General features: G+C 46.3%; 1 protein-coding gene across 1 annotated transcript in view; it reads right to left on the bottom strand.

Annotated features, from left to right (window-relative positions):
* Positions 1 to 4,293: 4,293 nt before the first annotated feature.
* MAP6 (microtubule associated protein 6) overlaps positions 4,294 to 15,083 on the bottom strand; it is an 86,735-nt gene continuing 75,945 nt past the window's right edge. Inside the window, exon 4 of the mRNA XM_029206830.1 lies at positions 4,294 to 5,275. Within this exon, the coding sequence (XP_029062663.1) occupies positions 4,294 to 5,275 (982 nt within the window). The remainder of the gene's footprint in view (positions 5,276 to 15,083) is intronic.

The raw sequence follows: 15,083 nt of genomic DNA, 5'->3' as shown, positions 1-15,083 counted from the left end.
TGAGGCTCTAGGAAAATGACTAATATTAGAGTTCCTGCCAACCCTGGCAGTGAGAGGAGGGGCTCCAACTTGATTTAATTTGATTTATCAGAATAAAGAAATGCCTCATTTCTTACACCCTGAGTGCCATCATGTAATTCACATACAGAATTACAAACTGTGATATATGTGACGTAAGAGGGGGTGGCCATAGAGAAAAGAAGGCAGATTCACCATTTATTTAGCTGGTAGAGGGCGCAGGTCTTAGTGACGGATTGGAAGTGGGGGGCTGGAAATTGGTGCAAAAAAATATTTCCAGGTTTCGGACTGAGAATGGCGTGCATTCCCCATCCCCTTCCTCTAGGTGATCCATCCTCGCCACGACAAAGACAAAGACTACGGAAGGTGCCGCTGCAGTACGACTTGGCCCCATGGTCTACCCTGAATCCGCACGCACCGCCTCCTCACTACACAAAAATGCCAAAAAGTGCCCAGGCAGTGCGGGGGTGCCCCCGGCAGGTGTTCAGGGCGGGGATCACAGCGCGAGAGGAGTAAAATCGCAGTGTTTCCCTGGATCCGCCACCAGGGGCTCCAGCGAGGCCTCAGCCCAGCTCCAAGAGGGCCCCCCAGACCCGCCTTCGGGGGGCGCGCGCCCGCGGGTCCCCAGGCTTCTCTAGCCAGCCCGCTCCCAGGCCCTGGCCCGACCCCGCGCCGAGAAGCTCCGGCAACTGGGCCCGGAGCCCAGACGGGGAAACTGACCTGGCCGCACGGACAAGACGGTGTGCGCGTGCGAGGACGGCCGCGGCTGGGGACTGGGGCTCAGCGCCGCCCGCCCGGGGGGCATGTCGGATCCCCAGCTGTCAGATTCAGAGCCGGGAGCCTGGTTAAGGGCTCTTGGGCGGAGCCTGGGCATCTTCGGGATCCGAGTTTCGGATGCCGGCGCGCTTCCGAGGCCGCTCCGCGGGGAAGGGGCGCCACCCTCTCCTCCTTCCCTCAGGCAGCCGCGTCTGGGTGGGGTTACTGGCCGCGGCCTGCCGGGGTCCTTTATCTGGATTCGCCAGGCCGCCGAGGGGCGGGATTGAGAGGGGTGGAGACGACGCGTGCTGGGGAGGGGCTGGGAAATGGCTGCAGCTGGGAAGAACCAGGCTTAGGATGAAGTCTGCATCTGAGAAGGGCCAAGAGCATCTAGCTCATTTCCCGCCTTTCGCCGCCCCAGCCCAGGGCGGGGGCCTGAGCCGACCACCTCCGTCACTGGGCCTTCTTCCAATGCAGTAGAGAGCTGGGCGTGATGCAGGTGAGGCGGTGGCCTAGCAGCTCAATCCTGAGCTGGAGGTTTTCTGCCTCAGTATCACCTCTTATCATCAGAGCCACTTTATCATCAGGAGGAAATTGAGGTGGCTGGCGCTGGGCTGGAGGTCGACCTGCTTCCGCCACCGCCGCCTCTCGGTCATCTGCACTGTCTCCCTCAGCTTTGGACCCTGGGCATCGCTCTCCTTATTGAATCACTCCTGGCACCGCAGGCCCTGGTCTCTCCTTACAGCTTTGGGCGAGACCTTCCTCAGCTTTCTTTGTGCCCTTCTCTTCCTACCTTTAAAAAGTCACCAGAGCCTTGGGCTGGGCCCATTTCTCTTTCCATTCTGACAGTGTCCCTGAGGGAGCTCAGCCTCCCCATGTGGGGCTGACCCCCACACCTTGTTTCCAGGCAGCTCTCTCTTCAGAGGGAGCCCTGGTAGCCAATGGCTTTCTGGACATTTGCCCCTGGATGTTGCCCATCACAGAGAGAGCACCATCTATGTGGCCCGTGGGAATGTGTGTGCCATGGGACCAGGTGTGTGGGTCAGAGGGAGAACTGAAAGGAGGGGCGCGGTGTCTGTACACAATACTTCTTTAGCCTCAGCGTGGTCTTTTCTTATCTGCAGGGCCCTATTAGAATTCATATAGCAGCAAACTCTGTGTTGGGTGAGCCAGGAAGAATCCTCATGGGGTGTGTGTGTGTGTGTGTGTTTATAGAGGTGGCTTGTGGGGCAGAAAACACTGGTGCTGTTGGGAGTGGGGTGAGGAGGCGGGACTGGGGCCTGTTGCTCAGAAAACGTCACCATTTGGAAGTCATCAGTACTTCCTGTGATTTCTCTGTTAGAACCAAGCTGAGCTTCTTAAAAAAGAGACCTTTAAAAGGGGTTAGTGTTCATAATGGGTCTCAAAGGCCTTAAAGGGGTAGGAGTGTTCCTTGGGAGCCAGCTTTGGTGGGGTCAACAGGTGGAGCTCTCCCCACACCCCCAGGCCCCTGAGGGCTCTGGGTTTTAAAGGGGAGGCTACTGTGACCCACACCAGTGGGATCCTAGCAGGACCCATCTCTGAGCAAGGCTGAGCCTTAGCCCCCAGGCTTCTTCCCAGTAACACGCTCACAGCCTACAGGACTGACTCCCTGACTCCCTCCCTGAGGTCCTGGGGTTCAGAAAACTGGTCACCCCTCCCTGGTCTCCGTTGTCTGCCCCAGAGGCCTGCTACACCCTTTGGTCAGACGCTCATGAAAATCAGGTTTCTTTGATTCAAGGACTTCCAGAGGGGGCTTACCCTGGCCCTCCCAGCCACATCCATGATACCCCTTCCTACCCCTGCTGCCCGGGCTGTCTCTACTTCATAGCCATTTTCTCTGAGAAGCCTTCCTGGATGCCCCTACTAGATTTTCTTTCTTCACTGTCCTCTCAAAGCCAGGCCTTTAGCTGTCCTAGGGCCTCATCCCACGCCACCTTTTATTGTCATAAGACTGGAACTTCTGTGCCACAGTGACCTCATGCCCAGCACTGAGCAAGGCACAAAGTGAGTGCTAAGGACAAGTCAACCGCAGGCATGAATGAGTGGGGGACTTCAGGCGTTGTTTTAAAAGCCCTGGCTGAGCTGTCCTGGATACTGAATGAGGACCAGCAAATGTTAGGTTCTGCCCTCATGAGTGTCCTGGGACCCTTCTGATCAGAGGCCTGGTTTACTCAAGAAGCATGACCTCCGGAGGATCTTTAGGACTGAGCCCTTGGCAAACAGCTGTCATCCAGGATTATCCTGGGCCAGCTGGGTCCCTGCTCCCGTTTCCTCTGCAGGTTTCAACTCTGAACAGTCAGCTTGCTGCAGTTTGGTACCTGTTGGGTACCTAGGCTTTCATGGAAACTGACCTGTGAAATAATAGAGCTCTTAAAACCCTCGAAATTTCCTGGGTTCTAGCAGTGTCTTTTGTTTTAATGAGGGGACTCTTGGTGGCTTCTGGATCACTTCAGGATGGGGGCTGGTCACCAGAAAGACCAAGTCACGACTAGAAGCTTGGAATTTTCAGCCCCACCTTCCATCCCCTGGGAAGGGGAGAGGGGCTGGAGATTGAGTTAATCATTGATTATGCCAGCATGATGAAACCTTCATAAAAATCCCCAAAGTTTGAGGTTCAGAGAGCTTCTGGGTTGCTGGAGGCACTGGCAGGATGGTGTGCTTGGCAAGGGCAGGGAGGCTCCGTGCCCCTTCCCCTATACCTTACCCTATGCATCTCTTCCATCTGGATGTATTCTTTAACCTTAGAGGATAAATCAGTAAACATAAGTACGTGTTTCCCAGAGTTCTGTGAGCCATTCTAGCAAATTATTGAACCCAAGCAGTGAGTTGTGGGAATGCTGATTTATAGCAAGTCAGTCAGAACTACAAGCGATAGCCTGGGACTTGCAATTGGCATCTGAAGTTGGGGGGGGCGGGGGGACAGTCCTGTGGGACTGAGCCCTTCACCTGTGGGAGCTGACCCCGTCTCTAGGTAGATAGCGTCAGAATTGATTTCAATGTAGGGCCCCCCAGTTGGTGTTAGATAATTGCTTGATGTGAGGGACCTCCTCCCCCCCCCCCCCCCCCAACCACCTCTGGTGTCAGAAGTGAAGTGTGGTCACAGTGTGAGAGTAAAAGGGAAACACGTGTGTCCCGCCCACACCCTCACGATGGGGTCCTGTCCTCAGTCTCCAAGCAACTCCCACTCACTCCCATCTCATACCGACAGCTCACAGGAGCTGGGAATTTCTCAGATGGCCCGGATGGATGAATGCAGAGCCCTGAATGCCCACCCTCAAATGTGCATGGCGCGCGCACACACACACACACACACACACACACACTCAAATGAAGCCAGACAGGGAGAGAGACACTGCTGAGCCAGAGGGACAAGTTTTATTAGATTCCAGCAAGACTATACAATACGTGTTTCATGCAGATTAAATAAGTGTCTTTGCTGCCCCTGAGAGGGAGCATTTTCATTGCTAGCTCCTTCTTTGGCATGTCAAGGGGTGAGTGTCAAGGAGAATTCTCAACATATTCTGCATAGGGGACAGTTGGGATCATGACTGGGGGTGGAGGTGATACAGTGGGCAGCTGAGGGCTCCTGAGACCTTGAATCTTCAGAGGCTCAGGGACCACAGGACCTTGGTCCTTTGCTGGTGGTGGCACCAGAGGACCTTGATCTTTCAGAGGCACTGGGGGTATAGGAACTTGATTCTTCACAGGCTCTGGGACCACGGGGCCTTGATCCTTGACTAGTTCTGGACCTTGATTCTTTACAGGTTCTGCAATTACAGCATCGTGATCCTTTAGAAGCTCTGGGGCCCCTCCACCTTGATCTTTGACTGGCTCTGGGACCACTAAACCTTGATTCTTTACAGACTCAGAGAGCACAGAAACTTCATTCTTCACAGGTGCTATGACCATGGCACTTTGATCCTGCGGTTGCTCTGGGACCATAGGACCTTGATCCTTGACAAGTGCTGGGCCCATGGGGCCTTTACCCACAGGTTCAGGGGCCATGGGGCCTTGATTCTTGACAGGTGCTTGGACCCCAGGGCCTTGATCCTTGACAGGTGCTGGGGCCATGGGGCCTTGATCCTTCAGAAGCTCTGGTACCACGGAACCTTGATCTTTAACTCTTGCTGGAACCATAGGACTTTGATTCTCTAGAGGCACTGGGGCCAAGGAATCTTGGTCCTTGACTGGTGCTGAGATCACAGAACCTTCACTCTTTAAAGGCTCAGGGACCACGTGATCTTGATCCTTAACTGATGCAGGGACTATGGGACCTAGATCCTTCAGAGACCCCGGGACCACAGGAACTTGATCCTTCAGAGGCTCTGGGACTGTGGGGTCTTGACCCTTTGAAGGCTTTTGGATCACAGGACCTTGATCTTTCAGAGGCCCAGGGCCCACGGGACCTTGATCTTTGTCTGGCTCTGTGGTTACAGGACCTTGACTCTTACGTGAATCACTGGTGGGTTCGACCTTGTTCCTGCAGAGGAGAGAGAGGTGGTCACTGTGAGGGCCAGTGCTCAGGCCAGGGACAGGGCAGAGCACAGATTGCCTGATAAGTCTTGGCCTAGTGGAGGCTGGGCAGGGCAGCTCTTGCTGGAGAGTCAGGAGGAGAACCTGATCTCCACGTCCTTAGTACAGAATGTGGGGCTGGGTGGGGAGTAGGCTTGGGATTTGGTCATTCAATGTGCTTGCCAATTGATTATAACCTGCGCGTGGCATGGAGGGCAGTCCCCGGGTGACAGCGGCAGCACCGCAGCGGGACTCAGAGTCCTCCAGTGAGCGTCCTAGCAGCCTGTCCACCCCACACTCTACAGGCCACGCTTCCTTCCTCCAGAATATCTGGGCCCATCCTGGGGGCCCATCTTAGCTATCCTCTCAGAGGATCCTACAGGCTAGGGTACTCCTGTTCTCAGGGCCTTCCCAGACTCCTTCCCTCCCCAACCCCCTAGTTAAGTGCTGAGTGGGGAGGGGCAAAGTGTCCAAGGCATGCATGAAAGAAAGAGGGAATGTTCCTCTTCCCCACCTCCCTGAAAAGGGAAAACGTAAAAACGTATTTTATCACCGACATTGCTTACAACAGCCAGCCGGCCGGGGTGACAATAAAAAGCAGACCAGCTTTTAACTGGTTTTATTACTGCTTTTAAATTCTCTATAAACAATGCTCCCCATTGTCGCCTGTATCACATTTGGTAGGTGACTGGCTGGGACTCCCCGTTCAGGCAGTGAAGAGGCCCTGCTCCCCTCGCTCCGTCCCCACTCTGGCTCCCTCTACTCTCCCTGGGCCCTTGGCCTCACTTACTCCAAGGCTCTGGGGCTGATTTCCCGGCAACCAAGAGTCCAGGCCTCTCATCAGAACCCTCACAGGCTGCTCCACCTGCCTCACTGTGGACCCCTGCCCCACCTCTCAGCCCACCCACATCATGGAGAGCAGGTGACATCACTGACACCAAGGGCAAACGTTGCCACACTCAGACCACCCCAGTCAAGATGAGCGTGCACCCTCCTGCCCTGCAGGCTGGGCTCAGACACTGTCACAAGCCTATGCACACTTACAGCACATTCTACTTTCCAAATCACTTCTTTCCAAAGCTCATTTCAGCAACCCAGCAATCCTGTGGAGCTCAAAGGGAGGATTTATTACCCTTACTTGTATGATATACAGATGAAGAAACTGAGGTCGAGTGGGCAAGTGATACGGGAAGTGAGGGGACCTGCATGGACTGTAAAGTCTGGGTCTTTCCACTCCTGGGGCCTGTGCTCCTTCCCTTATAGCACCTGCCACATAGTAGGTGCTCAATCTTGGTCGTTATTATTACTCTTTTACACATTGCAGTCAAGTCTTTATGCTTAAAATCATTTCAGTATTTTAACAGTTCCTATAGTTTAAAGCTGGCCCAGTAAGACTTCTACTTGGTAACACTTTCTTAGCTCATTATGGTTTCGTCTCTCTGGGCCCCAAGTGTGTCGTCTATTTCATTGGGTAAAATGATATTGACTCAGAAATTTATGATGATGAGAAATTATGTACATAGAGCACCTTGTACCATATTACTATGTAATGTTATAATTATTTTTCTATTTACTTACACACATCTGGACTATTTTTATTCTGACATGTCATCCTGACCCAGAAGCTTTTTACTGTATTTAGCACCTTGAGCCCTTAGGAACTGACATCTCTCAGCAGAGTACACAGTGCCCCAGGCAGCCTGTCCATCCAGTCCCTCTTGATGTCTCTGAGCATCACAGTGGACAGAGAGGGGCCGGGGTGGCTTGCTGGTTCAGCACATCACAGAGCACAGCTGTCCTGGCCACGTGAACCCAGCTGGCTGCCATCAGTAGGACCTTAGTGTCTGTGGAGGGAGCCAGGCAAGGCCACGAAAAACATGCAGAACCCAAGCATGGCATTAAAGTACCTCTAATACCTGGTGGTTGGCCAGAAAGGAAAAATAAAAACCTAATTCAGAATAGAATCCAGCAGGACACTGATTAGATGAATCCTATCTGCAAGCGAACAACTTGGGTAGAGTCATCCTGAAAGGGGTGATGAAGCTGAGACAGGAGACAAAAGAGGTGACCAGGGCTTAACTTGATCTCAGGAGCTTGGGTTGCAAAACCTATCCCATTGTCAGGACATGGACTCAGTGTCCCCTGCTGGCATGGAGATTTAAAAGAGGGCCAGACCCACAGCATGGGGTGCAAAGTATAGTTTCCCGATGTTTGGGGCACTGGCTCCCATGCCCTGCCTCATTTTTCTGAATGAGCATTCTCATGAACTAACCTTAAATTTGCTCAGATATACACCCCTATGTTGCTCTGGTTAGTAAACTTGTTTCCTTAGTAAGTGTCTTTAATCATGGAAAGTTTTAGAAAAAAGATTAGAAATGATAAATTAAATCAAATCTATATATTACCTTTTTTGGGTATTAAATTTAGGAAAAATTTGTGTAGATTTAGTTTGAAAGTATTTGTAATGTTTAAAATAATTTGGCATATTATATCTAACAGATTAGCTTTGTGATTCCTATAAAAAAGGTGTAATTTAATAATTAATTTAGACTTGATTTTAAGTTGAAAGATATAAGTTAACTGTCCTGAAGCTCTCATACTGTAAAGAAGCCAAGTCTGGACTTTTGGAAAAGCCACTTGGAAAGGCCATATGGAGAGAGCAAGAGGTACCCAGCCAGCTCCCAGCTGCTCTAACCCCGAGCCGTTCAACTCACCCCACTTGATACATTGGAAATTTTAGGCAAGGCCGTGTGGCTGACAGGGTCTTGGTGCTCTGGCCGGGTGTCAGGCCTGTGCCTCTGAGGTGGGGGAGCCGAGTTCAGGACATTGGTCTACCAGAGTCCTCCCAGCTCCATGTAACATCAAACGGCAAAAGCTCTCCCAGAGACTTCCATCTCAATGCTGAGACCCAGCTCCACTCAATGACCAGCAAGCTACAGTGCTGGACACCCCATGCCAAACAACTAGCAAGACAGGGACACAACCCCACCCATTAGCAGAGAGGCTGCCTAAAATCAGAATAGGGTCACAGACACCCCAAAACACACCACCGGACATGGTCCTGCTCACCAGAAAGATCCAGCCTCATCCACCAGAACACAGGCACCAGACCCTCCTGCATGAAGCCTATACAACCCACTGAACCAACCTTAGCCGCTGGAGACAGACACCAAAAACAACGGGAACTACGAACCTTCAGACTGCGAAAAGGAGACCCCAAACACAGTAAGTTAAGCAAAATGAGAAGACAGAGAAACACACAGCAGATGAAGGAGCAAGGTAAAAACCCATCAGACCAAACAAATGAAGAGGAAATAGGCAGTCTACCTGAAAAAGAATTCAGAGTAATGAGAGTAAAGACGATCCAAAATCTTGGAAATAGAATGGAGAAAATATAAGAAACATTTAACAAGGACCTAGAAGAACTAAAGAGCAAACAAACGATGATGAACAACACAATAAATGAAATCAAACATTTTCTAGAAGGAATCAATAGCACAATAACCGAGGCAGAAAAACGGATAAGTGACCTGGAAGATAAAATAGTGGAAATAACTACTGCAGAGCAGAATAAAGAAAAAAGAATGAAAAGAATTGAGGACAGTCTTAGTGATTTCTGGGACAACATTAAACTCACTGATATTCGAATTATAGGGGTCCCAGAAGAAGAAGAGAAAATAAAAGGACTGAGAAAATATTTGAAGAGATTATAATTGAAAACTTCCCTAATATGGAAAAGAAATTGTCAATCAAGCCCAAGAAGCACAGAGAGTCCCATACAGGATAAATCCGAGGAGAAACACACCAAGACACATATTAATCAAACTATAAACAATTAAATACAAAGAAAAAATATTAAAAGCAGCAAGGGAAAAACAACAAATAACATGCAAGGGAATCCCCATAAGGTTAACAGCTGATCTTTCAGCAGAAACTCTGCAAGCCAGAAGGGACTGGCAGGACATAGTTAAAGTGATGAAAGGGAAAAACATACAACCAAGATTACTCTTCCCAGCAAGGATCTCTTTCAGATTAAACAGAGAAATTAACACCTTTACAGACAAGCAAAAGCTAAGAGAATTCAGCACCACCAAACCAGCTTTACAACAAATGCTAAAGGAACTTCTCTAGGCAGGAAACACAAGAGAAGGAAAAGACCTACAATAACAAACTCAAAGCAATTAAGAAAATGGTAATAGGAACATACATATCAATAATTACTTTAAATGTAAATGGATTAAATGCTCCCACCAAAAGACATTAGACTGGCTGAATGGATACAAAAACAAGACCCATAAATATGCTGTCTACAAGCGACCCACGTCAGACCTAGGGACACATACAGACTGAAAGTGGGGGGAAAAAGATATTCCATGTAAATGGAATTCAAAAGAAAGCTGGAGTAGCAAGTCTCATATCAGACAAAATAGACTTTAAAATTAAAACTATTACAAGAGACAAAGAAGGACACTACATAATGATCAAGGGATCAATCCAAGAAGAAGAAGATATAACAGTTGTAAATATTTATGCACCTGACATAGGAGCACATCAATACATAAGGAAAATGCTAACAGCTGTAAAAGGGGAAATCAACAGTAACACAATCATAGTAGGGGACTTTAACACCCCACTTTCACCAATGGACAGATCATCTAAAATGAAAATAAATAAGGAAACACAAGCTTTAAATGATACATTAAACAAGATGGACTTAATTGATATTTATAGGACATTCCATCCAAAAACAGAAGAATACACTTTCTTAAATGCTCATGGAACATTCTCCAGGATAGATCATATCTTGGGTCACATATCAAGCCTTGGTAAATTTAAGAAAACCAAGTATCTTTTCCGACCACAACACTGAGACTAGATATCAATTACAGGAAAAAAACTGTAAAAAATACAAACACATGGAGGCTACACAATGCGCTACTAAATAACCAAGAGATCACTGAAGAAATCAAAGAGGAAATCAAAAAATACCTAGAAACAAATGGCAATGAAAACACGACGACCCAAACCCATGGGATGCAGCAAAAGCAGTTCTAAGAGGGAATTTTATAGCAATACAATCCTACCTCAAGAAATAAGAAACATCTCAAATAAACAACCTAACCTTACACCTAAAGCAATTAGATAAAGAACAAAAAAACTCCAAAGTTAGCAGAGGGAAAGAAGTCATAAAGATCAGATCAGAAATGAAGGAAAAAGAAATGAAGGAAACAGTAGCAAAGATCAATAAAACTAAAAGCTGGTTCTTTGAGAAGATAAACAAAATTGATACACCATTAGCCAGACTCATCAAGAAAAACGGGGAGAAGACTCAAATCAATAGAATTAGAAATGAAAAAGGAGAAGTAACAACTGACACTGCAGAAATACAAAGGATCATGAGAGATTACTACAAGCAACTATATGTCAATAAAATGGACAATCTGGAAGAAATGAACAAATTCTTAGAAAAGCACAACCTTCTGAGACTGAACCAGGAAGAAATAGAAAATATAAACAGACCAATCACAAGCGTTGAAATTGAGACTGTGATTAAAAATCTTCCAACAAACAAAAGGCCAGGACCAGATGGCTTCACAGGCGAATTCTATCAAACATTTAGAGAAGAGCTAACACCTATCCTTCTCAAACTCTTCCAAAATATAGCAGAGGGAGGAACACTCCCAAAGTCATTCTGCAAGGTCACCATCACCGTGATACCAAAACCAGACAAAGATGTCACAAAGAAAGAAAACTACAGGCCAATATCACTGATGAACATAGATGCAAAAATCCTCAACAAAGTACTAGCAAACAGAATCCAACAGCACATTAAAAGGAGCATACACCATGATCAAGTGGGGTTTACCCCAGGAATGCAAGGATTCTTCAATATACACAAATCAATAAATGTGATAAACCATATTAACAAATTGAAAGAGAAAAACCATATGATCATCTCAATAGATGCAGAAAAAGCTTTTGAGAAAATTCATCACTCATTTATGATAAAAAAAAAAAAACTCTCCAGAAAATAGGCATAGAGAGAACTTACCTGAACATAATAAAGGCCGTATATGACAAACCCACAGCCAACATCGTCCTCAATGGTGAAAAACTGAAACCATTTCCTCTAAGATCAGGAACAAGACAAGGTTGTCCACTCTCACCACTATTATTCAACATAGTTTTGGAAGCTTTAGTCACAGCAATCAGAGAAGAAAAAGAAATAAAAGGAATCCAAATCGGAAAAGAAGTAAAGCTGTCACTGTTTGCAGATGACATGATACTCTACATAGAGAATCCTAAAGATGCTACCAGAAAACTACTAGAGCTAATCAATGAATTTGGTAAAGTAGCAGGACACAAAATTAATGCACAGAAATCTCTTGCATTCCTATACACTAATGATGAAAAATCTGAAAGAGAAATTAAGGAAACACTCCCATTTACCACTGCAACAAAAAGAATACAATACCTAGGAATAAACCTACTTAAGGAGACAAAACACCTGTATGCAGAAAACTATAAGACACTGCTGAAGGAAATTAAAGATGACACAAACAGATGGAGAGATATACCATGTTCTTGGATTGGAAGAACCAACATTGTGAAAATGACTATACTACCGAAAGCAATCTACAGATTCAATGCAATCCCTATCAAACTGCCAATGGCATTTTTCACAGAACTAGAACAAAAAGTTTCACAATTTGTACGGGAACACAAATGACCCCGAATTGCCAAAGCAATTTTGAGAACAAAAAATGGAGCTGGAGGAATCAGGCTCCCTGACTTCAGACTATACTACAAAGCTACAGTAATCAAGACAGTATGGTACTGGCACAAAAACAGATATATAGATCAATGGAACAGGATAGAAAGCCCAGAGATAAACCCACGCACATATGGTCACCTTATTTTTGATAAAGGAGGCAAGAATATACAATGGAGAAAAGACAGCCTCTTCAATAAGTGGTGCTTGGGAAAACTGGACAGCTACATGTAAAAGAATGAAATTAGAACACTCCCTAACTCCATACACAAAAATAAGCTCAGAATGGATCAAAGACCTAAATGTAAGGCCAGACACTATATAACTCTAAGAGGAAAACATAGGCATAACACTCGAGGACATAAATCACAGCAAGATCCTTTTTGACCCACCTCTTAGAGAAATGGAAATGAAAACAAAAATAAACAAATGGGACCTAATGAAACTTCAAAGCTTTTGCACAGCAAAGGAAATCATAAACAAGATGAAAAGACAACCCTCAGAATGAGAGAAAATATCTGAAAATGAAGCAACTGACAAAGGATTAATCTCCAAAATTTATTCCAAAATCTCTAAAATCTCCATATTGAGCTCGTGCAGCTCAATATCAAAAAAACAAACAACCCAATCCAAACATGGGCAGAAGACCTAAATAGACATTTCTCCAAAGAAGATATACAGACAGCCAACAAACACATGAAAGGATGCTCAACATCACTAATCATTAGAGAAATGTAAATCAAAACTACAATGAGGTATCACCTCCCACCAGTCAGAATGGTCATCATCAAAGCATTTACAAACAATAAATGCTGGAGAGGGTGTGGAGAAAAGGGAACCCTCTTGCACTGTGGTGGGAATGTAAATTGATGCAGCCACTATGGAGAACAGTATGGAGGTTCCTTACAAAACTAAAAATAGAACTACCATACGACCCAGCAATCCCACTACTGGGCATATACCCTGAGAAACCATAATTCAAAAAGAGTCATGTACCACAATGTTCATTGCAGCTCTATTTACAATAGCCAGGACATGAAAGCAACCTAAGTGTCCATCGACAGATGAATGGATAAAGAAGATGTGACACATATATACAATAGAATATTACTCAGCCATAAAAAGAAATGAAATTGTGTTATTCGTAGTGAGGTGGATGGACCTAGAGTCTGTCATACAGAGTGAAGTATGTCAGAAAGAGAAAAACAAATACCGTATGCTAACATATATATATGGAATCTTAAAAAAAAAATGGTTCTGAAGAAACCAAGGGCAGGACAGGAATAAAGACACAGATGTAGAGAATGGACTTGAGGACATGGGGAGGGGAAAGGGTAAGCTGGCATGAAGTGAGAGAGTGGCATGGACATATATACAATACCAAATGTGCAATAGATAGCTAGTGGGAAGCAGCCGCATAGCATAAGATCAGCTCGGTGCTTTGTGACCACTTAGAGGGGTGGGATAGGGATGGTGGGAGGGAGACGCAAGAGGGAGGAGATATGGGGATATATGTAGAGCTGATTCACTTTGTTATAAAGCAGAAAAAAACACACCATTGTAAAGCAATTATACTCCAATAAAGATGTTGACAAAAAAAGAAAGATATAAGACAATTTTATAAATTTTGTAAACAATGATGGAACTTTTATTACAGCCCAGTAGTAAACATATTTTTAAGCTTAGTTTATTTTAAATTACTTACAATTTATTTAAAAATATTTAGGGGAATTGAATTAAGTTATAAAATCCTCCTTAAAAGAGTTTGTTAAATTTTACTAGATTTTTAAGTTTGTTACTTTTATAAATTAAGCTTTTGTTTTTAAAACGAATGCAGTCTTCGTTGGTTTTCCTGTGAACAAAACCACTCTCAAGGGCAACATAAAACTCTCATTGACACTGACTGGCCATCACTTCGTTCCATGGTGGCCTGCCAGGCTCCCCATCTGTAAAATGTCCCACCACTCACAGTGCCATCTGTGTGAATGAGACAGAGCCACTCCCCCAGGGTGGAAGCCGATGCGTGGTAGGTGAGTGGAGATGGGCTGGGTTCGGTTCCACTCAGCCCACAGGCCAGCTGCCCAGGGGCCCAGCCCAACCTGCACAACTGAGTCTGAGTCTGGTGCCTTGAGCCAGCTGCAGATCTTCTCAAGATAGCATATGAGACAGGTTCCTTTCACCTCCCAGCCTGTGTACCCTCTTAGAAACTAGAACGACCTGCTGGCTTTCTCTTGGTTTCTGTGCTGCTAATTGCCTGCCAGACCTTGGGCAATTACTCAACCACAATAGACCTCAGTTTCCTCACCTGTAAAATGGGGATAGCAATACAAATGTCAGGGACAATTATGACAGAGGATTAGATGATCCTGTTGGCCAGGGATCTGAAATGATAATTTGTGGCATCTATAGAGTGCTTTTGTGCCTTACATGAATAAGTCCATAACCATAATAACTGTGTAAGAGTTTATCAGATGATCACACGCTCATTACTTTAGCTCACTGGAGCCTCCTGGCAGCCCTGGAAGAAGGCAGGGAAGGTGGTGGACAGCCCTGCAGCCTCACCCTCCTGCACTGTCCTCTGGCCACCCCATGCTGCTGCTTTGTTTCTGCTGCCTGGATTGCCCTCTTTAACCCACTTTTCCTGTCTGTCCCTGATGGCTTGGCTCAGATCCCACCTTACAAGGTCTTCCTGGATGCACCTCTCCAAATTAGTTTTGTCTGTATCTCCCTTGCAGCACCATTTTACAGGTCTCTCCCCACATTCATAGATACCCTAATCGCATGTCAGTTTTCCCCCCATTCGACTGTGAACTCCCTGAAGCCAGGGGCCATCCACCTGGCCTGCAGCCCCAATGCTCAGCACAGTACCTGGAGCAAAGAAGGTCAAACAGAAAGATGTACAAATTATTGTTGCTGAAACCTGGTTCATCATCTATCCCATGGTCCCAGCCAGAAACTCAGAGTCATCCTAGGTACTTTCGACTCCCTCAAAACCTTCACCCAA

The sequence above is a fragment of the Monodon monoceros genome, unplaced genomic scaffold, assembly GCF_005190385.1.
Source record: "Monodon monoceros isolate NGI ecotype Baffin Bay Population unplaced genomic scaffold, NGI_Narwhal_1 Super_Scaffold_7, whole genome shotgun sequence".
NCBI lineage: Eukaryota > Metazoa > Chordata > Mammalia > Artiodactyla > Monodontidae > Monodon > Monodon monoceros.
Note: the sequence above shows the minus strand (reverse complement) of the source record. Positions and strands in the feature narration are given on the sequence as shown.